The sequence below is a fragment of the Dicentrarchus labrax genome, unplaced genomic scaffold, assembly GCF_905237075.1.
Source record: "Dicentrarchus labrax unplaced genomic scaffold, dlabrax2021, whole genome shotgun sequence".
In the NCBI taxonomy this organism is placed as follows: Eukaryota; Metazoa; Chordata; class Actinopteri; family Moronidae; genus Dicentrarchus; species Dicentrarchus labrax.
In genome coordinates this window covers 11,330,923-11,355,065 of record NW_026136710.1, presented here as the reverse complement: position 1 = coordinate 11,355,065, position 24,143 = coordinate 11,330,923, and the positions used below count along the sequence as shown (strand labels likewise).

At 39.3% G+C, this 24,143-nt stretch overlaps 1 protein-coding gene across 1 annotated transcript; it reads right to left on the bottom strand.

Annotated features, from left to right (window-relative positions):
- Positions 1-3,195: 3,195 nt before the first annotated feature.
- tbx5a (T-box transcription factor 5a) lies at positions 3,196-22,322 on the bottom strand. The gene is made up of 8 exons (XM_051413259.1): positions 22,155-22,322; positions 21,239-21,333; positions 19,719-19,838; positions 18,518-18,665; positions 12,106-12,258; positions 8,824-8,915; positions 7,047-7,279; positions 3,196-6,566 (listed from the first exon to the last, which is right to left on the bottom strand). Exons 1-8 carry the CDS (start codon positions 22,296-22,298, stop codon positions 5,974-5,976), a joined length of 1,578 nt encoding a protein of 525 aa, XP_051269219.1. The 5' UTR covers positions 22,299-22,322; the 3' UTR covers positions 3,196-5,973.
- Positions 22,323-24,143: the final 1,821 nt, after the last annotated feature.

The following is a 24,143-nucleotide window of genomic DNA, read 5'->3' as shown; positions in this document are numbered from 1 at the left end:
CATCATTCATCATCCAGGCGTTCCATTCATTAGACATTCATTTGTTTTCCTTCTGACATATCACCAGACTTTCAACCACTGACCATGATAACTGAAGCAGTGGCCAAAGGTTCCAGCTCCTCCCTTTGAAAAACTGACCTGTTCTTTAAATGTTTAAAGAGCCTATTGCATCATCGGTCCTCGCCCACACATATATGTTTGGGTGAATCGGGGGGATGCACGAGGGTGGGTGTTGTGATACATCATGTGTTTAAGCAGTGGAGGGGAGGCCCAGGTTGTACGGGGTTAATGACTGGCCCTCTCTGTGGGCTGTGCCGGCTCTCGGAGAGGATAAGACTGGCGGTGTAGGGGCATCTGGAGCGCAGGGGTCACATCGCTCACATCAAAGGGGGCTGGGAGTCTAGGTCACTGTGTTTGGCCATGGGGTGGTGGAGAGAGTGGAGGGGTGGTTGGGAGGATTGGGAAGAGGATCATGGGGAGTAAAAGAGATGAAGAGGGAATGGGTAGAGACAGTGGAAGATAAATAGGAGAGAAACCAAGAGACTGAAAGGGCAAAGTGATTGGGGGAAGGGAAATGGACAGTGCAGGGTTTGTAATTTTCTAATTTTACAAACATTTACATTTTATGTGTGACCTGCTTATATTCTATGTTTATCTTGCAGTCATTAAAAAATCCCATAAACAAAGGTAAATAATTTCATGCAGTTTTGATCTAATGTTTTCACTTTTAACTAGCAGCTACTGTATGTAGAGTATTATGATACTGCTCTGGCAGGTCATCTAGTCATCCTCAAAGACAAGAATTTCAAATTGCAGTTGTTGTAAAGATTAGTATTGTTGTAAGTTGGGTTGTATGAGGTACTTATCCATAGTCAGTGTATTAGCTGCAGGAGACGGAGAAGCAGACAGGAGTCCCCGTAGGGAAGCAGAGTCTCTGTCTACTGCAGGTAATAGAGTGATATCAGTAAGTTCCTCATACAAGCACATTTAAAAAAAACTTGAACTATGACTTTAAGGCCTGGTCACACTGGCATTCAAAATCAATTCATTACAATGGAAACGCAAGATTTGCTTGTTGGGGCAAATTAATTCTGTGCAAATGTTTCTTTTCAAACTTATTGTTGAATTAAATGTTTTCCTCTCTTTAATAATTTTTTTCATTGAATGAAATAGTGTACAGTATCAAACAAATTCCAGTGAGGAGTAAATAGCACAGTGTAGTTATTGTGACTGATTAGTGCTAGCACGACTGTGCCAGCTAGCATGTTAGTGGTTAACAGTAAATGTTCCATTATTTCACCAACTAGCCTTGCATGTGGTTACTACATCAAAAAAACAAAAGAACCAAAGATATGTCGATGAATTTCACTTTCTGGTGTGATTGAGCTGTTATGCCGTTAGCCTGAGACCCTGGCCTTGCCTGTTGCAAGTCTGATGTGAAGATGTTCCTGGTTGTCCCTCATGAGTATGTTTTGTCCCCCTGGCCTGGGGGGGAACAAGTCTGACAAGTACCAGGAGCTGCAGGACTGGACTCTGCATCGTGTTATGCAACAGAGTCCTGTGAGGCTTATGGTGACAGTAGCTGCACTTTACTACTACTACAGAAGTATGCAAACTATTTTCATCACATGGTGCGAGTAAATTTCAACTGGCAAAATCGGATCGAACCACGCCTTAAGGCAGAAAACTGCTGCTCATTGTGGCAGTGTACGAACTATACCATAGCTTTTTGGGGGAGCTCACTTTTCTTTTTTTGCGCTACAGTTCCAAAGAAAAATTCATAGCTGCAATCATATAGGCCTACCTGCTTTATGTCAGCACATCTGATCAGAATCAAAAATCAGTTAATAACACACATACTTCAATAGTAGTATTTTTACACATGATTCATAATGATAAAGAAACTATAAATATGTGGAAAAAATACCCCCCATAATTTCAGAAGTAATGTTTTTAGGGCTCATGTCTCGTTAAGAGGAGCCAAGCTCCCTATGGCTCCCCTGCAGTTTGCACCCTGCATTGTGGATAGATTTTTTTAGCATGTTGCATTTGTGACCACTAGAGGTGTTCAGTAATTGTGTCAATGCACATACAAACCTTTACACAGAATTTATCAACAACTGAACTCACTATTCTGAATGAACTTCACCCACTGGTGCCCCACCCAACTCAGTCGTGATACACGTAGTACATTACTTCCTTACTAAAAGCTTATTGAAAGACAATGAAAGCCACGGAAACAGTCATGATGTGACAGTTGGTTGCTGAGCTATTCATCTTATAAACAGTGCTTGTATAGGCCCAGTTTTGTACTGAACTGAACGTAATAGCCTGAACTAGCAACTCACTGGACGGACTACTGGGCTGAACCTGGACCTTTTTCACAGCAGCCTCTTGGACATGAATTAGTAGGGTAAACACAGGGGTTACCAATGATAGTTCATAAGATTTCATTTAGTGCAGCAGAGCCTTCTCAGTAAGCCAACATGCACAATAGGAGCACCCTGACTCTGACCTGAATGGAACAAACCTTAATTTCTATCATCGGTAACACCTGTGTTTATCCTCCTATTTTTCGTGCCAAAATAGCTGCTGTAAAACAGGTCTTATTGGGTTGAGACTACAAATGTCACATGATTCAAAGCTTCGACTCAGTGAGCAGTACTTACTGTGAATCACTCTGACATTTGTTTACCACACTCACACACACAAGATTTAGGGGTTGTAGCTCTCAAGGAATACAGGGTTGGGAAGTTGCTCAGACAGCAACATTTAATCCATTGGATTATAGGGATGCTGGGAACAGTGAAGTGTAATAATGCTCATGTCCTGCCCTGTCCATATCGAAGGGAAATGATCTTTGGTCTACAGACACAAATTGTACAGTTTAAAGCCCTGTACACTCACACTGGTGTTTTCAGTTATTCTGATGAGACTCCTGCTCAGATTGAAGGTGGGCGGAGCTATGATGGAAATGATATGAGGTACTAATATGAATGATAAAGATGTAATTTGTCCCACCCTGCAGCAAAGCAAACAGGAGAGTCAGTAGGATGTCAGTTGAACTCACCAGTACAACACAGAAGAGGAGGTCCAATCAGCCATAATAGATAAAATCACCTGTGTGGGTCTACCTTTACAAATATATCTGGAAACAGAATTTAGCAAGAACAGACAAAAGAACACCACTTTAATTTTTTTTAATTTATTGCAGGTATTCTGTTATGTACATGTTTATTTACAAAGTTACCCATGTGTTTCAATCTTATTTTGATACTTTTCTGACAGCTGTATAGTAATTTCCTGTTTTCTATATAAGTATGATTAGAAAATCCTATAAACAATCATTAAAAACAGGCTATAAAAAAAGAAATGGGGCCATCTATTTTGATACATGCAGGAGCAAGCTGATTTACATAGTTGAAAAATAAATACTATTGACAAATAGCATCCTATCAACTACAAGCATTTAAAAATTAGCCTTTGTCCACATGTAAAACATACCTTTAACATACACTCATTTGTAGGGTGAAACTGACCTTTGCTTCATAATGTCTAAGTAAATTTTGTTTGCTTTTTCAAATTTACTTTACCTGTTGGTTTAGTTAGACTGTTAGAGAAGTGCCATTTTGGGGATTAATGCAAAATATTTTAGAACACACACATTCACTGAGCACAGCATGAAACACACAACTACAACTTAGACAAAGAATAGAAATCTCCTTCAAACTTAGCAGGGTTGTTATGTCACAAAGAAGGCAACATATTTGTAGTGTTTTAGATGCAAAAACCTTTGTCTGAAATTACAATAAAATACTGTTTGTGTCTACATAACAAAAGCATTTAGAGGTGGATAATCCAGAATGCACAACACACAGACTGTGGCAAGGTTTTGCAGCATGGCAGTGCTGAGCAACAAGTTGGAGAGAATCCATTGCTGTGTACGTGCCAGCTAATTAACCAGTGTGTGATTGGACAGATGCCCCTACACCTAAACATCACAAAGTGATATGGGGCCAGAATGGGCAGCGCTTGATGGCCGTGAACTCTATTTGAAACTTGATTTCTCTGATTTTCTTCAAAATGTTAAAATAATGGCATGGAAGACATGTTTCATCATATAGAGATCATACAAACACTTTTGGAGTTAAAACCACAGGTGATGCTTGTGCTTGCAACATAAAAATTTTAGTGTTTTCCATTCGTCTTTACTAATGCCAATTCAGTAATTGATAATAAAAATAGTCATGACACATCTTATATTTTGGTGCCAACTGGAAAAGTTCCACTTATTGCCCTTTCCTATGATTAATTTAGTGTAATTATGCTTTTTTTTGTGGATTGGAATACTAGAGCAAGAACTGTAAGGGCTTGTTTTTGTGCACAAATTATTAAAATGCTACACTATTATGACCTGGAATTCATCAGTTTCTTTATTGTAGACTTAAATCCCTCTCCAGCACCATTCTCAATACTATCCAGTGAAACCAAAGTCAAACTGTAACAGGGATCAACACATGCCTTTTCAAGTGAATGACAGTCACACTCCAACTGCTAATCGTTACAAAGCTGTGATAGAATAATTACATCAATTAAAGCTGCATTAATGATTTTTTTGGCCACTTGGGGGCAGAAGAACACCACAACAAGGTGACAGACCCACAGCCTTGACATATTATCACCTTATAAAGTTGTAATGTGTTAGCAACCCATTGCCTAATTACATCCAGTAGACACTGAGAGACATTTGCATTCATTCAGTGTTGTGTTTCTGACAACATGATGACTTGAGGATACATAATGGAAGAACAAGACGATGTGTCCACATCCAATAATCTCAAGTCAACCAAAAATAAATGGCAGGAATTTATTAACATTTTTAATAAATTTAGTTATTTATAATTTTGCTTAATATACCTGAATGGCAATAGGAGAGCTGGATGTAAGCAGGTTGAACGTGTGGGCACTGTGGGGCTTTTTACTTTAACATTTTATTATTAGTTCTTCTGGGATGCTGCCACGTCTTTTCTGAAGTGCAGTGCACCCTGCAAACTGAGAGGTATAAAGTAGGTGATTAAATAATACGACTTAGGTTAAAAATCTGGTTATCACTGTATTCTTTAATTTCATGTTAATGTCATTGGCTACATTGTTGCACTTCATCTTGTATAGCTGAAGAGGGGTGTCTGCCTGAAAAGTCTGTGCATGAATAACATTTTTTTTATTGAAATGGTGTCCTACTTGTCATGTTTCTCGAAATGGCATTAAGATTAAATTCTTGACGTGCATGTAAATGTACCCAGCAACAGGAAAAAAAGTCACCCTCCTGACAGATTTAAGAGCAAGCAAATTCACCAAAGAGCCACAACAAAAGCTCCCATCTGCTTATTATTTTTTCACTTATAGCAATTTGACTACAAAGTAAGTTGTTAACTACAAAAAAGAAAAAAATGCCTAAAATGAGAACTCTGGATAATGTGACAGAAGACAAACAACCTTTTTTACACAAATGCGGGAAATACAAAACAAGAGTTTTGTACTTGTTAAAAAAAGATGAAAATATATTCACATGTCTCCGAAACATTGACATCCAAAGAACACCACCGCACAAGAACATCATCAACCAGGGGACTGCTGGCAAAGCATTTCTGTTCTTCTGTTCAGTGTCTGAATCTCCACTGTGTTCACTTTCTCTGCGCTGAAGCAGTCTTTGCGCATGCTGTGGTCCAGCTCCTCTTTGTTCATGTTTATGATATTTGCTTATAAGTGCAGATGCTGTCACAACAAATTAAGTGATAAGATGCTTGCTTTCCTACTCAACACCATTGTACAAATATCCATCTCATTAAGATGATCAGCAACACATCCTCTAAAAATATAAATATAAATTCATCTAAACCCTGCCTTATTTTGGTCCTTTGTTGTGTTTTTCTCTTTAATATCTTTTATCTCTTGAGTGTGAAAAAAGCTCTTTTAGCTGTTCTCGTTCCACTCTGGCATGATGCTGACACTATGTACAGTGTGGTACTGGTGTGGCGATAGTGTACGTGGTATGCCGTGTGTATAGAGGTACTCGTTTCCCTGTAGGCCAGCTGTTGGCGACTGGATCCCAGCCCCAGGACTGCACTGGCGGCCCAGAGTCTGGTGGGTCATGGAGCTCTGGTACATGGCAGGGTGGTGGCCATCGCCCAGCTGCGGAGAGGCGTGGCCCCCTACCCCGCCAAGTCTGGACACCAGAGACCCTGAGGTGAAGTGAGCGGAGAAGTGCTGGTAGGGCAGCCGCTCCATTGGCTGCATGGTGGTGACAGAGCAACTCCCATAGGGTGAAACGCTGGCCCAAGTGTTGCAGCTGATGTCCTCCAAACTAGGAACAGGTTCAGCACCCTGTGAGGCGCTGGCATACATACAGGCCTGCCGCTGGCTGGACTCACTGCGGTAGGGCCCGCCAGCCAGGCCGAGGCTCTGGGTGTAGCCAACTGGGCGGTAGTAATGGTCCTCCTCACTGGATGAACTCTCCAGATAGGCCTTCTTATAGCTGTGCTCACCTGAGTGACAGTCATCCTCCACTGCAGGTAGAGTTAAAGAACAGTGTTACTCAAGTGTTTAAGTAAATGGAATGGTAAAATATTGTCCTTTAATTTCCACAATTCTACTACTAATTAAATGGTCATCCTTATAACCAACAAAATGTTATGAAAATAATTAACATGCTTTCTATATTAACTTTTTTTCATGATTATTGTCCCTTTTATGCACACACTGTATATATATGTGTATATATATATATAAACACACACACACACACACACACACACACACACACACACACACACACACACACACACACACACAATGTGTCCATTTATAAAGAAACTGCAATCAAGTTGGCTAGGCTAAGCAATAATAAGCAATAATTGATTTACTTTTTTTATTGATTTATATTACAAGTTATTGGATTGTCAACTGACTGCAAGAAACTAATCTAATCTCTCACATACCAACACTTTATTTCATCCTAGAGTTCTCATCAAAGCAGAGGCTCCTACCTTTCCTCTTGATGCAGTGGTACTCCTGACCGTGCTCATGTGGCAGGGGGTACGAGCCTGACTGAGGCAGCATGTCCTGGGAGGTGCTTGTGACGCCGTTCTCACACTGGGAGTACTGGGAGCTCAGGGTGCTCGGGGTGGCCATTCCCTGGACTTCCCCACTGAACGGGCTCTGACTGGAGCCCACTCTCTGGCGCACTGTACTGCGAGGCACTACTGGATACTCCTTGGTACTATGTTCAGACACACACACACACACACACAAATAACCCAAATACAGTTGTTAGTAATGATCTGCAGTTTAACCCCCTAACATATTATTGTATACCCAGGGCATGTAAAACCAAAATGAATAGTTTAATTCTGTACAGTTTGATTTAGCATAAGATCTGTTCTCAAAGACAATCAACTATGTTCACCATCAATGAATCACACCCACTTAGGACACACAGAGAGACACTTCGCTGGGGAAAACCCTTTCCAGTGAAAGTGCCAGGATGCATTTCACTCCTATTAATCCACAGGATCCATCAATAGATCATTTTGCTACTTTTGCTTCTTTGATTTCAGGGATCGCCTCAGTTGAAACAGTGACCTGGTTTTGCAATAAGCTCTCCCTTCAAAAGCGTAACCAAGAGCAGACGCGCATAGCTTACTGTACTCGGCAGGATTGGCCAATGGCATGTAAGATTGATAGTGTGGTTTGGACTCTTGCCGTGGTCTATACATTTGCAGAGTTTTGATAGGTGAAATGCATTTCACTCAAAACGTTGCTTTAAATTGTGGCACGCACCTACTTAAAGTAACTTAACGTGTGTCTGATACAATCAAGCATTCAATTTTTAAAAACTACTTAAAAGTACAGAAATCTATCCCCTGATTTTCCTCCACAGTATAAACCATGACATTAATCTGAAATACTTAATTACAAAGAACTTTATTCTGTGGCCCAGAATAAAGGTTATGTGAAGGAAGTAGGATTTTAACACCTTGTGGAAAAGCCAAAGAGCTCTTTTTTTTCCCCTCCTGATTCAGGATTTCTACATTTAAATACACACAGCGTCTGTATCAGCTGCCCAAAGAAGGGGTGAGTGGGTGGGCTGTGAGTTTCAAAACCCGATTTTCTCCTTTGAAAATGTGTTTTCCCCGCAGTATGGACGCATGCTCCATCCCTCATCTGGACTGAATAATAGGGAGAGAGAGCAATGTGGTCGTGTTCTGCCTTGGCTGCAGGACCTAGCGTTATCACCAGTTAAACATAAATGCATGTACACACACACACACACACGTACACACACAGACACACACAGACACACACACACACACACACACACACACACACACACACACACACACACACACACACACACACACACACACACACAAGCAGTTGGAACCTCCTGGTATAAAGAGCTCTGTGGAAGGGAGATGTTGCAGTTATGTTTCAGAGGTTCTGCCAGATCAGCCATAAAAGTCTTCAGCATGAAAACTGGCCGAGGATCAACAGCTACACTTACATCACCGAAAATAACACTCACTGAAAATAACACTCATAACTGGCTTGCATTTGGATGACTGAAGAATTAAAGTGGGGCTTGTTAAATGACAGTGTGACCAGGATGTCAATAGTCTACTCATTTGACATCATTCAGTTTGTGCCAGTGTTTTTCATGTATCACAGTGCAAGACCATTTAAAGAAATAGATTATCAATGATATGTACACATACTACAAAATGAACAAAAGACTGATTTAAAAACAACTTTCTCTATAGCTACCTTTGCATTCTGGACATCCGGTGCAGTTCCATGTCATCACTTCCACGAAAGCCTTTTGCAAACGGATTGTTCTCAATCTTCAACTGGGTTATCTAAAACAGCAAAAACACTTAATTAGGAGCATATTATGCAATCAAAGCCATTTGTTCTGCTGGCTGAGCCACTTCATTACAAGATCTTCAACTCTATTTTAAAAAGACATATGGGCCAAAATTACACACACATTTTTTTTGTCCTAAATATAGCAGCTTTTTAAATAAAGACTTTGTAGCAACATTTCAGCATTTGCAAAAGCTTTACAATAGACAAGAGGCTCATATGATGACAGTATTACAACATGTTTTTGGAGGTTTTTTTTGGATACATCTAACTGCTCACAAGTTACCCAAGAGAATTAAATAATAGATCACATTTCCAGAAACCTAAGATGCTTTCAGGGATCCGAAGCTAAACAGTTCAATAAAAGCATGTCTCAATAAGACATATTTTCATTGGATAATTTATAATGTTACATTTGATGCTTTCTGGCTTAACAGATAGTTGGCGCATTGCATGACAGATGCAAATAATGTGATTTATTATATGACTTTATGTTATAGTAAAAATGTCTTTGTAAATATCAGACAAAAAAAAGTGCAGAGAACCACCCCGCAATAGTAAATTAATCCCAAAGAGGTTAAATACAATCCAGGGATATCCCTCTTATGAGCAGTGGTTTCTGGCAGGTAATTAGTTGGCAGCTCTTGTGTGCTTCCAGCTTTCTGACAAGACTAGAGGTTTGTCTGCACGCTGGCTGACACTTTTGCCAAACCTTGTAAAATCTCTCATGTGACACTTCGCTAGCTTCTTGTTAATACACGCAGGCTGGTAGAGCATTTATATATTGTTTCATCTTCTTTTTTTCAGTTTGGAATAAAAAGTTCAGAGCCCTGTTGAACTTTTGTTACCCTCTGGGGGCGTTCCAAGAAGAAATACAGCTAGACAAACAATTACCCATTCCACAGTGATAGCCTGAGTTAAGTTTACAGAAAAAGAAAGTAATATATTTTGCAAAACACGTGTGAGTTCTCCTACTGACTGGGCTCAGAGCATGGAAATAAACAGCACAGAGAATATGAATATTGTTAAAAATAATTTGGGAGTATGCGCAAGACAATTGTGTAAAATTCATTCACAACTTCAAAGACTGCACGTTTAGACTGTATCCAAACTATGCCCATTAAAATAACTGAGGCCTATGTAAACATATTTCCAGATGCTTTGTGCTATTTTAGCCTAAAGAAGTGAAGTGCTTAAAATAAGATTCATGAAATATAACTTAAATATAAGGTGTGGACTTTTGGGCCACTATTTTTTCACTTTTTATTCTTGAAGAAAACATATTATTTCAGAAAACACAGTTTGGAGACATTAATTACAGCTGTGACAGGAAAGACTTGAAACCAGAGACTTTGGCCGTTTTCATTAGCTGAGAGTCTAACAGGTGAATTGGACACATGCCTGCAGCACATATTGCTTTGGCAGATGTTAAGAGTGTTTGATTAGACAGTTGTGGTAAAGCGCCTGGAAATGGCGAAATGCTTGTTTTTCTGCAGGTCTGGAAAGCCCCAACAAATTAGCCCCGGGTTACGATCTCAGCCCCCAATAAGATGTTTGAAAATAATGAATGGTTTCTACAGCATGTCGGTCATTTGTGCTTCCTGTTCCCAGAAGCGCGGAGACTCCTGATTGGCTGCAGGGACATTATGAGCTTTCGCCCCTTTCTCCTATATTCCCCAAACTAAAAACATATAGGCCTACATGGTTAAATGATGTTAAACAGACGCTGTTTACACATATCTGTATTCCCAAGATTTCCCCCCCCAGAAATTTGTGCAGAGTAAATATTGAGTCTTATTTCTGCTTTTTTCCCCAAGTCTTAACACGCAGGTCTAACTAAACAACCGTGAGGCTGCCTGCTCTCAACATAGATTCACTTAACTCTTATTAGGCGATCCTTTTATAAATTGTGTGTTTGGGGAAGAAAAATCAAAAACAAAAATCAATGAACTCTTTCAGGTTTTTCAGCTTTTACACAGCTTTTGCTAGGCTAAGCAATAACAGCATAACAATGTGAATTTACTATTTATTAACGGTACAAGTTATTGCACCGTCAACCGACAGCAAGGAACTAACAGAAAGCTCAACGAAAATAGAGAAGAATGAAAAATATATAGGAACATTTAAAATATATATATATATATATATATATATATATATATATATATATATATTTATATATATGAGCCTATATGAAAAATGTTGTATTATTATAATATGTATTACAGGCTATTAAGCGCCTAATATAATACCATATTATTCTTTAAACCACCCGTTTTTGTAAACTACGGGTTTATGTTGCGCATCGGTCACCCAGACGAATAGATATATAAAGTAGGTAAGTAAATATTGGCCAAGAGATAACCTATTAATCAGGCAATCCAATTAACACCAAAAATATAATAATAATATTAATACAATAATCGGCACAGACTATTTCAAAGTGTCCATAAAGTAGCAGAGATTCGCAAATAAGCTTGTTGGTAGGTAATTTATTTAGATCACTAAACGTATTCTTATTCTTATTATGGTTATTATCAGTAGGCCTATTATTATTATTATTTTATTTTTTTGCGTTGTCATTAGGTTTTATAAGGTACTGAGGAACCTGGAGAGCCTGGTTTATCTGCTGCTTGTCTCTCTCCACAAAGCGCTGCAGGCTTATAAATGGGAAGAAGTCTCTTGAGGTCAGACGTCGTCTAGTCGGATATCTGAAGTTTTCCCTCGTCTGTCAGTGACTCAGTGTGATATCAGAGATTTTCAGCTGACAGTGACAAGGCTTTAACCTCACAGAGAACCGTGCCTTTCGTTTTATCTCCTGCCATCAGCAGTTTAGGAGCTCCAACAAAGTTCTTGTATGTCCGTAATAATAATAATATGAATAATAATAATAATATGAATAATAATAATAATAATAATAATATGAATAATATGAATAATAATAATAATCTTTTTTTTAAAGCGAAATTACACCTTACCATAATTCTGCATTTTGGCAAAAATGTTAACCTGCTTATGTGGCTTTGTTTATATTTCTGCAACTTTTTCCACGTTTAAAACATTGTTAAAACGAAATCGCCCTATAAAATACACCGTGAATTTAAAGTTGCCTGGTTTACTATGGCACAGACTGCAATAAAAAACAAACAAACCCAAAAGTAGCTCATGCAGGACTTAGCCTACCTTATGGTTCTGATAGGACGTAACCGCAATGAAGGCTGTCTCGGGGAAGACGTGAGTGCAGAAGGCCGTGTTTTTGGAGCCAAAGCCGTTATTTTCATCTGCCTTCACTATGTGGATCCTCGGTTGGTACTTGTGCATCGAATTTAGGATGATCTAGAGGAAAAAACATGTGAAACCTAGCGTTAGATATTTGATTGCATGTTATCACAGAAAAGTATGTTAAAACACCCTTTCTGAAAATAACACTTGCAGAGGAGACAGAATTAGAAACGCACACTAACATGAGTTTTTTTTCCCGGAGCTACTTGGTGTGAAAAAATCCCAAATTTTAAGCCCTGGTTGCTTTGACAACGTTTTGGATTAATTTGAGAAGGCAATTAAAAATAAATCATAACTATATTTTTATTGCATGGTTGGATGGATGTTATGATTATTGTTGCTCACAAGGCATGCTGGTACAAACGCCTGTAGGCTAAGAATGCTTATTTTGCAATGCATTTCAGGGCTCAGTTCCAACACTTTGTCATTATAACATGCACTAAAATGAAATGCAAACATATACAGGACAGAGGTGTGCATAATGACTCAAAGATAAAAGAAGGGGTCATTCAAAAGTGAGAAATGTTATTGGCATAATTTATGCATAAGGCCATTAGAGGAAAAAAGTAAGAAAAGGCTTGGCAGCTACTTAATAATATAATAAAAATATGAATCTCACAGAAGCCAAATAGATCAAATTAAGCTAAACCTTTTCAGTCAAAACTGCATAACTATATTCTTTTTTTGGACAAATTACATGTTTGACTAAAGGTACAACTTTTATTGCACTACAAAATCTAATGAATGTTTTATTGCTTACATAAATATTTCAAATACAATTGGGCCATGCACTATTATTTTGTTTTTGTAGAAGGCTTATGAACCTCTCCTCTCATTTAAAGAAATAAAGGTCTGAGTAGTTTTCTAGAGAAAAACTTAAACAAAACGTGTGACCCCCAAATCATTAGTGCATTTTTGCAGCGGGCTAATAATTCACTATATTACAGTTATCGCAGTACTGTGTCCCAATAGTCATAGATGTGCATGTCCTCTCTCTTGTTGCCCCTCTAACCTGACTAAACTAGTTTGTGCTAAGTGATGACTACTACCAGTGGCTAGCTTGGCGACATTAAGACGCGGTCCACACAGCTGAACTTGAGCCTTGAACTTCTCTTTTGAGGCCCTCTCATCCGTGGGTCTTAAGTCTAATTGTTTTGACGGACCAGGGAGTCACGGTCATCAGCCTGGAGGAAAACTAATGGTTTTTATTTTCATCAGATCCACTTACATTTAAAGCTTAAAAAAACAGGGCTTTTTTGTTCCCCTCATAACTCCCCCCTGCCTTTTTACACCCACCTACCCCCACCGTTCTGTCCCATAGGCATCCCCCTTGTTATCTGTTATCTTAAAGGTTGTTTTTGTACCTGCCTTTCACTGCCAGCATTAGAAGAGACAAGGGATCACCCTGACCTTCAGTGCCCGTGGGGGCACCCTGTAGCATCACACAGACATAACCCTTTCTTAGAGCTGAGTGAACCATAGAGGCTTATATAGACAATACAATAGTCATCCATTACCAATTTCCAGTTGAATCTATTCTAATTTCATGGTGCCATAGGTATTTGTAATAGGACAGAAACTGGGTAAAAATGTGTTTCAGCTGCCTGCCATGCCTATATTTGTAGATGCAAGATGATTTAATGGATGTTACTGACCCTGTTTCAGAGAATATCAGAGTGTATCACTTTGGTTAGATAAGCAGGCTGTTGAAGAGTGGATGATTTGCAGATAAAAACTCGGCTTTTGCAAATTTTACAATCCACCATAAATAAAAGTATTTGCAGGAAAGGGTTTTGGGGCTGCATACTTGGATCCGAGTTGAAAATAGTTTCACCAAAACTGAAGCTCAGGCTGAGAAAATTGAAATCTTGCTGCTGTATTCCACGGTAACTCTTTTAACTTCCATGTTTAGGAGTGGGATTGTATTGGTTCCTGTGTTGTCATGTCACAGATAAAAAAAAAAAAATTCTTAACCACAGGTCTCAACTATCAAGCAGCATGAATGAGGCTTTAACGCTCTATGAAAGAGCTTTTCAAAAGTATTTAAACATGGTGCAGAGAAAAAGTAGGTTAAACAAAACATTTTCCCATTCATGCATTCATTAATGGCTTACTTGAGGTCTGCAGGGATACGTTCTAGATTGGGATAAACCACCACAACAAGCCCATCAATGCAAAAACGTCACTCACCACACTGCATGGTTTTAGAAGCTAAACATGGCTGCCACTGTAGCACATTAGAAGTTGCATGGAAATATCTAAACACACATTTCACCCTGGGAAATAGCATGGTCCACTGACTGTGGATTCCCAAAGTCCAGTATGTGTGTTAGTGGGGGTAGGGGTGTAGCTGAAGACCACCCACTGGGGCCCCAGCACACGCTTCGTCTCCCTGGCCCAGCCGCTGCCCTGCCTGGGTCTCTGTATCTGTGCCCCCCACCCCCAGCCTTTCGATGATAGTATTTAATGATAGTGAGGGATCACTTTGGGTCTCACGCCGCTGCCCTTTGCTTTCAAGTTCCACCACATCAGAGAGTTTCCCCGAGCCTCAGGATTAGCAGGCTTTGTACACCATCATCTATTGCTCATCGCACACTGCCATTCAAATATAAACAGTGCGATCCTCACACTCCACCCTCCTGGCCAAAACATGTGTGGGAAGACAGGGAGACGAGTGCAGGAGCAAATTGAGGGAGGAGATGAATAACACTGAGAAATATTCCGGGAGTTGAGAGGGAGATCAAAGCAAAAACTGCAGCTTGGTATGAAACCTGAGAAAAAAACAAATTAATTTGGGGATTTAAAATACAGGAACAACACCAGTTTGGTTACTTAAATCTATAACGATGAGACAAAAGTGGCACCGTAGTACAGTGGTTTAAGAAATACCTCCTACTATGATACTACAATATAGTAAAGAGATACTTTATCTGATGTAAAAGTACTACATTTAAAGTTTTACTTAAAAGTTTTGTGTTGATTCTGGCAGCCCCTGTGGACAAAAGCGGTAGTGTTTCGAACACCTTGTTTCGTCTGATTTCGTGGGCAATCCGATCGAATCCAACCTGGTGGCAGGTGTTGGTGGCATTAAGAATAACTATCTTCTGACTATTAGGTATAGAGGCATTATTAAATTTAAGACTGTTTCATAAACAGTTAAAAACTCCATGTGGTACTTTAAATCAAAGTACAGTAAGTTTTAACAGCAAAAGTATCAAAACTAAAAGTACTTATTATGCACAATGGTCTTTTCCAGAGTGTTGCATTATTATGTACAGACAATACCTAATGGATTAATAATATTGATGCATCCAGTAAGCAGCATTTAATGTTGCAGTAGTCAAGGTGAAGCTAATAATGATAATAATAATAAGTAAAATCTTGCCTGTGAAGTAACTACTATCTGTACAAATAGCTGTCTAATAGATGTAATGGCTTAAAAAGTAGTCATGTTTTATTAAGATGCATGTTTGCAATAGTAAAAAAAAAAAAATTCACCATAAAACCTTATTCAAAACACATTCACTTCTAATTAGACTGCAACTGTCATTGAAATAAATGGTATGGAGATATTGACATATACCCTAAGACTACAATATGATCAATATGTAAAATGTGCCTGTATGATGTAACCCAGTGATGCTCCTGTCACTCTTTCTGCCTGAAAATATCAATAAATATAAAACTGCGAAAACCAAACAAACACACTATCTTACTCAAAACTACGACTATGTCACTTCAAAAACGTAGCTAAAAAAATAGCTATTGCAAGTAAGTTGTGTGCAAGATTTTAGGAGAACAGGCTGCACGTCAACAGGTTGAGAATATGCACAATTTTAAGAAAAAACAAAGCTTCACAATTATCTGTCAGACTCCTTCACAACAGTCCTTCGCTGCTGAGCTCTGCCCTGCTCAGTCCACTGACGTGCATCTAGCTGCCGGACATTTCTAGAGAAAAATGACTGCTTCAGCCTATTAAATTGGTCCAATCTACATCAGCAACATTGGTCTTGTGTCTCACTGCTAGTAATTTTAAATCATCCACAAGTTATTTCAACCAGCTGGACCAACAAGCTGATGGAATATCTTTCTGGCCAGCCACCAGCGTTTCATTTATGAATCCCAGGGTGCTGTCTCCCAGCATGAAAGAGGGTGAGCCAAGAACCACTGCAACCAATCAAAAATGTACTTTAACCCAAAATTTACAACACTGCTCACATTCCGACTGAGCTCCAGTTTCACTTCACCAGCTGGGCTTTGGCAAGGCAACAATCACTATAGGTGCCATGTGAATAGATAGTGGCGTGTGTGTGTGTAGAAATACATATGCATTTTTTTGCTTGGGTAAATGTGACTGGCCATCAAACTGAGTAGCAAATAATTGTCAGTCTGGGTTCAGTGGTCATGATAATTGGAATAAATCAAACCTCATCACTATAACATTATAACAAGACATGTTTTAGTGCTGCCTCTGAACAACCTGCATCTTTTTCTCATCCCTCACTGCAGATTTTAATCTTTAGCATAACACCATCCAATCAACATGAGGCGAACACTTTTAATAATTTAATTTCTTATATTTTCCCTCAGTATTTAAAAACAGAAAAGCTTTCAATGTACCTTTTGCCAGACCTCGTAATTGTTTTTTTTCCTTTTAATGACTGGGCCTATTAGTAAAAAAGCTAATTGTGTTACTATTCCGTTTCTACAACAAGACATCTAATTTGGCCTCTATGTGCCCATCAACTTGAAATTTTATGAAAACCGGGCCGCCAACAGGCCCATTTGTTGATGAAGTAAGTGATGTTTGTGTTTTGGGTATAACACAGGAATCAAAAAAAGCCTGGGGCCAGATAGTGAGTGTAGAATAATGAGCAGTTTAAGTTAGGAAATGGGTACCATACAGTCCCTCACTGGTGAGGGGTGAGGGAGGTGGTGGGTGGGGGTGCAATTGCTTCTTTCTGTTTTGCTAAAAAGTGCCCAACTGTTCCCCTATACTTGTGAAAGAGGTCTGCAACTTTAATGCATCTAGGGGGTGCTATAATAAACCTGGACAACGAAAAACTATCAAAGACAAAAACGTGTTGCTTTACCATCAACAATGGCAGGGTGAAAAAAGTTGAAATTCAGTTGATTTTGTCGAGAATCAGAATCAGAAATTGAAGTTGAAACATCAGAGACTCTCATCAGAATATTACTATACATTTTTTTCATTGTGAGGACCATGAATTGCATTGTATGGGGAAAGTACATATTAAAGTAGGCCCATTTAAAATGTTAATTCACTATGTCAAAGCATTTATTTACCACATCTCTCTTAGATAAAACAATATGTGTGGCAAAGTCAACTCTCTGTTTCTTATTTTTCAAAAGGACCTCAGGCATTCAGGAAATAAAATTTGTTTAAATGTTTTTTGCAGAAAATCCAATATCCTGTCCTTTTAACTAATCTGTCTTGGGTTTAATTGTGTTCCCAATGAATAATTAAGCTCAAGAATACATTAAATAAGACCATCATTCCATGGTTTTTCTGACATTAAAAAGAAAAATGTATCTTATTTTCATTAAACTTTTGGAAGTAAGCAACTATAGTTTGAAGGAAATAAACGGTATCCTTCTATGTTTAAATACCCTGAGCAAAATTATACCTTCTTCCTTTGGCCATGTGCATTGCAAATACAGGGTTTTTCTAATAAATGGGAGGTTTGAAAGATAAATATTTGAATTATAATCATACAAATCTGTTTTTTTTTACAAGCAAGTAGGGACAATTGTATCTTTTTTTTTACTAAAAAGAAAATGATGACCTTTAAAGTCTAAGGCCAGTAGTAAATATATGAGGCACTGTTTTAAATTGGTTCAAATAAATGGGCAGAGTCTTACCAAAACACTTAAAATAAACGTAAAACTTATTTTTAAAGCATACAACTTATGAATTTCTGACTAGTAGTAATAATAATAATAGTTATTCATATTTTCCTTCTCAGGAAAAAGTTGCGCCCTGTAACATTCTGTAGTTTCCTTTTTTTCAGATTCAGCTTTGTGTGAGTCAATAATTTAACTGGTGATTTTCATACAAATACAGAACAAAGTTTTGAAATTAAACAATAAAAACAATCATTAGTCGTGGAAACCAGTAGTTGTAAAAGGTAATAAAGAATCCCATAGATGAGTAGAAAGGTAAAAAAGTAGAAACACACAACACAAAACTAAAAAATAAAAGTCCTGATTTGATCAGAGCAGCAGCAGGTTATTATAGCATTCCCAGTCACACAGGGGTTAAATAGTATAGATGATAGGCCTAGGCACCTACGTGTCCGAACGGGTCCAGGTGGTTGTTGGTCAGTTTCAGCTTCTGGAAGGAGACCAGCTGCCTCATCCAGTGCGCACCCGTGGCGGGAGAGTCCGGGTGAACGTAGAGCCTGCCGGGCATGGCGGGCTCTGCCTTCCCGGTCACAGACCTGAATTACAGCAACACAGTCACACTGTAACACATTGGACTGACACCCGTATTCCAGCTATCAACTATGCAGGAGCAAGCGTGTTCACACCAACATTGCATCCATCATCTGTCGGCATTCATTTCATTATCGAAATTTTAGGAATTACGCACACAGATATCTGAATTGCATGCAACTTACTTAAAGGAAAATCTAATTTACAATTAAATAAAATTCATTAATTAACAAAAACAACAAATTACTAGGGACCTGCTGCAAACCTTAGACTGTTCAAATTTGCTTTATAAAAAGGATCATCCAAGACATTTACGCACTGGCCTAAAGCTGGCCAGGATGTTTACCTCTTGTCAAAACTTTGCGTTGGGGCTTCTTTAAGTTAAATAGCTCCAAAAGTGACCTCCAGTGCAATCATGTATTATATATAATACAATATAAGGAAGTTGGTTTTGGGTTGTAAGAGGTCAGATTAGAGATTGTAGACATTGTTTTCTAACATCGTTAGATCAAGAGGAGAATTAGTTTCCAGGACGTGCCCTGGACAGGTCATTATCGGCAGTATTGGCATGTGATTATCCTCTCTGAGTATCCCCTCATTGAAATGCGCTGACCCAAAACAAGACATTCCTGACCAAGGTTAGAGAGATCGACATGACACTAAACAAATAGTTATGTTTGTGCCCTACTGTGAAAGACAGCCTTGTTGCAATGCACATATAGGCTGGTATAGGGAAAACATCATCACCATTCATTCAACACCGAAACGTCAGCTCCGGCAGAAACATTTCTCCCTGCTGACTACATTTCTTGGCAAGCATTACAAAATGCACAGTTCATAATTCTCGGGGAATTAATATGTCCACTTCCGATTCTCGTCCATCAGGACAACAATATAAAATATCCTGTTGGAATAAACTCCAGAGAGTAACAGCGACCCCCTAAAACAAAGACCCCCATTATTGTGAAATGTCGTGCGCGTAAAGTTAAAGAAAAGTTTGTTTTCTGCAAAGAAAAAGTCCTCAAGAATTAGTTTCTTCAGTGTTACATTTTACATACCATTTATTATCGGCGAATTTGTACCGATGGTCGTCCGCTGGAACAACATCCATCAGGAGAATATATTTAGTTTTGGGGTTTAATCCCGTGACCTTCACTTTGAAGCTGGGGAACATTCGCCTGTAAAAAAAAAAAAAAAAGACAAAACACGGTTTATAGCGCTATATGGTATTTCTGTCAAAGCTGTGGAAAAAGAAGGCTACTACATACAGACAAAAATAGACTGTGGTGTGTTTTTACGGGTGTCTGCAGTGTAGAAGAAATGACTGAAATCCATATCCAATTTTAGTCATCTTTAAAAGTTTAGCAGGTACATACATCCATCCATCACTGCGTTACATAAAATAGGGAATAAACAAAATAATAGCAAATGAAGAATAAAGCTTATGACTCTCTCCTTTTTGTAATGATTTCGATTTGTAAACTAAATTATAATGCATACAGACAGCTCAGGTGGGCTGTTTTAAAATGCCCAATAAATGTATTTGTGTAACTGAAAAGGTAGATACCATTTAAAAAAGGCACGGCTTTGTGTCTGAGAGGGACCTGAGCATTTAAAAATTATTTCACTGTGGGGCAGATTTTTGCTGGATCCGTTGAATAAATCTTTTGCATATTTGGTAGCTGTCATACTGTAGGAAAAAAAAACCACACATAATACGAGAAAGGTTAAGCAGTCTCATGAGTCGAAGGGAAGGGCTGAGGACGAAGCTGCTGTGCAATATCATTCCACGCCAAAAACTTGGAGAGAAATGACTGACGGGAATATAATGGAGGCTTTATGCAGCTGTGAGAAAACAACCTTCTTCTGCCCGAACTGCAGAGCACAATGAAATGTAGCTGTGTTAAACTATAAATATTCACCATTTATAGGCCTTATACCCACATCTGAGTCACCATGAGCGGACACCAGCAGTCACCATGACTATATGCAAGTTCACACTCAGCCGACGGGCGTTACACTGACTGGATGCAACCTGAGAGTAACTGTGAAGCTGACAGCGAGACACATGTACAGTCCCTGCATAACATGTTGCTGCACAAGTGTTGCACACAAGAAAGTATCTGCGTCCAATTACACACAGATACAGAGAACATATTGCAAATATAACATATGCTTCTAAAATGTATTTATTTTATAAATTGTTGAGTAAAAATGTCTCAAGCTCAGCACACCGGATGAAAGTCTTTTTGCTTTTACTCTCTCAGGCTGATTGTTCGATTGTATTTCCCAACAGGGCCACCCAGAATAAAATGTAGACTCTGCTCTCTTGGTGTTGCAGAGCGCTAAAGCGTCCACCAGATGCTCTGTGTTTTCTTTGTGGTTCCTCGCGGTGTATATTTCCAAATCCCCATGCAAAGAAATTTTCCATCCGGGCCTATAGTCTAATTCCGGGGCCTAGATAAAATTCACAAAATTGCGTGGGGAGTCTTATCAGCAAGCAGCCATGCAGTTAATAGCTCTGCAGCGGTTTCCAGTCATAATAATGAAAAATATTTTTCATAGTTTGTCCTCTTACCTTCCAGCTTTGGTGATGATCATCTCAGTCCCCACCTCGTGAAACTTTGACCAGAGTTCCCTCTCGTGCAGGTAGACTTTTATTCCCTCCATTCCCTTGAAAATAAAAGCATCTTAGTGCCAACGGTGCACAAAGCATTGCTATAACAGGCCTACTTAAAGTTTACGCAGAGGTGTCGTGCTCTGGTCTAACATGGTTTTGAGGCCTTCTGAGTTAAATAACCTGTTGTCAAAAACATCTGTTTTCAGTTGCCAAAGAGGAAATTATGAATGCCAGTGGTTTGAAGTAAAATACGAATTTTAAATTCTGGCCCACAGAGCTGTACATTTATAAATAATGTATGAAATAATGTAGGGATTGTAGTGCAATGCAATCCCTGTGTAACTACTTACTAATTTAATATGTGGGTGTAAAGTCCTTAACCTGTTGAGCCTTTAGCATTAAACTACAAACATATAGTACAATGAGGCCAGAGTTCATGTCTGACGATCAACATATACACCAATAATTTATCAGTCTCATATTCAGTCATGAAATATAGTCTAAAAACAAGAGGAAATTGCTGTGAAACTTTTCAGATGCGGTTTTCACTTCTCAAATACATTTTCTGAAGCGACACAGTGGGACAGAGAACACAGACTAAATATCGGATCCAAAAAAAGTTAGATTTGTCCAAAAGTTGTCTTTTGAATAAGTAAAATTAGTGGAATTACTTTCTCCCATCCCACATTTTCCCCCTCCCCAAGATTTCGTGTATATTTTAACAACCAAAACTACAATATAAGACTTGTTTGAACTAATTTGTAAATATATATATTTATATACTTTTTTATTTATTTATATATTTTTTAAGTAAATGTGACCCCACAAAGCCGCGGGAGCAGCCCATGCGGCCTACAGACTGACCGATACTGACCTGCTGAATGTAAGTCGTCTGCGATGATGGGGATTTGCTTGAGGTCCCGTTTTGTTTCTCTGATTTATTATCGGTCTGTAATTCCCTTGAATCCGAGCCACCGGGAGAGTTTTGAAGGCCAAAAGTCTCCTCTTGGTCCGCCATGACCGGCGCTCCGAAAACTACTGTCCCAGCTGTAAGACCCAAACAGAGGTGTCAGTGTGTGGGACTGGATCTCCTTAATAACGTTGTTAAAGGCTGATTTGAATACGTTTTTATATACAGACACAGATCATAAATATTAACATATCAACCTGTTTACAAGTGAATGATTTCAGAGTAAGAGCATATTAAACTGACCCTATAATATATTGTTCATATAAGCTGAAAACTTGATAGTTTATGTCAAGATGATGGTCACAAATATGTTTAGGCTATTAACAAAGATATTTGAATGCAGGGAGGGACTTGCACAGTGTTCCTAACATTAGAAGTGTGATAACTAACTTATTTTGGAAGAACAGGGCTGCACATTGAAGCAGCCCTATAAGGCTTTTAGGAAACACACTCTTATCCATACAAACAAAAGACACCAGCTTTATTGTCACATCGGACATGGTGACGTCCGGAACACAATAAAGCACATTAATGTCTCCTGAAAAAAACAACAACTGTCCTCTACACTCTTAGGCTGTGCCACTTCTGCATGGAGCCGCGATTCCTGCAACGCAGAGTAGCCTGCACTACTACGATGTAAACCGCTACCAAACACAACAACGACTACACACGTAGCCGGATCAGAGCACGAGCAGCTTACCTAAAAAAAAAAAAAAAAAAAAAAAAACACGTCGTGGACTAGAGTTGGACACGGCGGTGGCCCAACAGAGAAACACCGCCTAGTCTTCAAAATGTTCAATGCCCCGCGTCCCCAAATCAGATAATCCCGGCGTTTTGCTCGGTGAAGCTGCACAGAGTCTCCATGAATCCTTCTTCTTTCCCTCCTCTCACAGTTAGTCCAGACTTCCTACAAAGCGGAGACCGTGGAGAGCCTCGCGGAGCTTGGTGACAGCTACGAGGCGCTACTCGGTGCCTTATTTTACAGCCGAAGACCGTTTTGTGAGCAGAGCCTGCTGATAGCACCTAGCAGTAAACTGTAGCCGAGTCCCAGAGGAGCAGGTCCGTCACCTCCTTCTTCCCTCCTCTCTCTCCCAGTCTCTAGCCTTGTCAACGTCTCCCCCTCTCTCCCTGGCGCGCGCTCCCTCTCCAACCCTCCACTGCGCATCAATGACCAACCGTGCGAAGCGGAAGCTGAATCCGCTACGTAGGATCGGGGGGGTGATTCGGGGGGGGTTGATGGGGGGGGGAGCAGTCTGCGCAGGAATAGCATTGGTTTATCCCCCAAAATAATAATTCCTTCCAGGCCCCCACCCCAGTTTCTGTCCTAAACCTCTCCATAATCCCAGTCTGGTAGATGGAATCCATTTGATATTTGCTGCTTCATGCGCCATTACGCGCAACCCTCTTCTTCCTCAAAGTCATAGCCTCCAGACAATGGAGAGATCACGTTTATTAAGCATAATTTAATTTAAATTTGATAGGGGCCATCAAGTATTGTAGGTCAACATGTTGTCCGCCCATTGCCTGAAACGATGAATTGATTAATCGACCATGTGTTTTTGCATGTAGTAGTGTCTAGGCAATTAACAATACTAATTAACGGTCCATTTGCTCAAGCAGTTTGTCTCTAAATGCTATGAATGAACCTTGTACTATCCCGTTATTGCTTCCTCAGAAATAGGTACAGCTTCCAAGACGTAGTAAGAGGCTAGAGAAACACAAATAGATCGGGATGGGATATATTCGTCTCCACAGAAAAAAAACCCAGAAACATGGGGTAGCCTGAAGACGCTATGTATAGGCCTGTGGCTTCGCACAGGTTTATTCTGCTCACCGCGGACCGTTTTAAAAGAACACTCCAGATTCTGGCAAGGATTACAACAAATCGCCAGA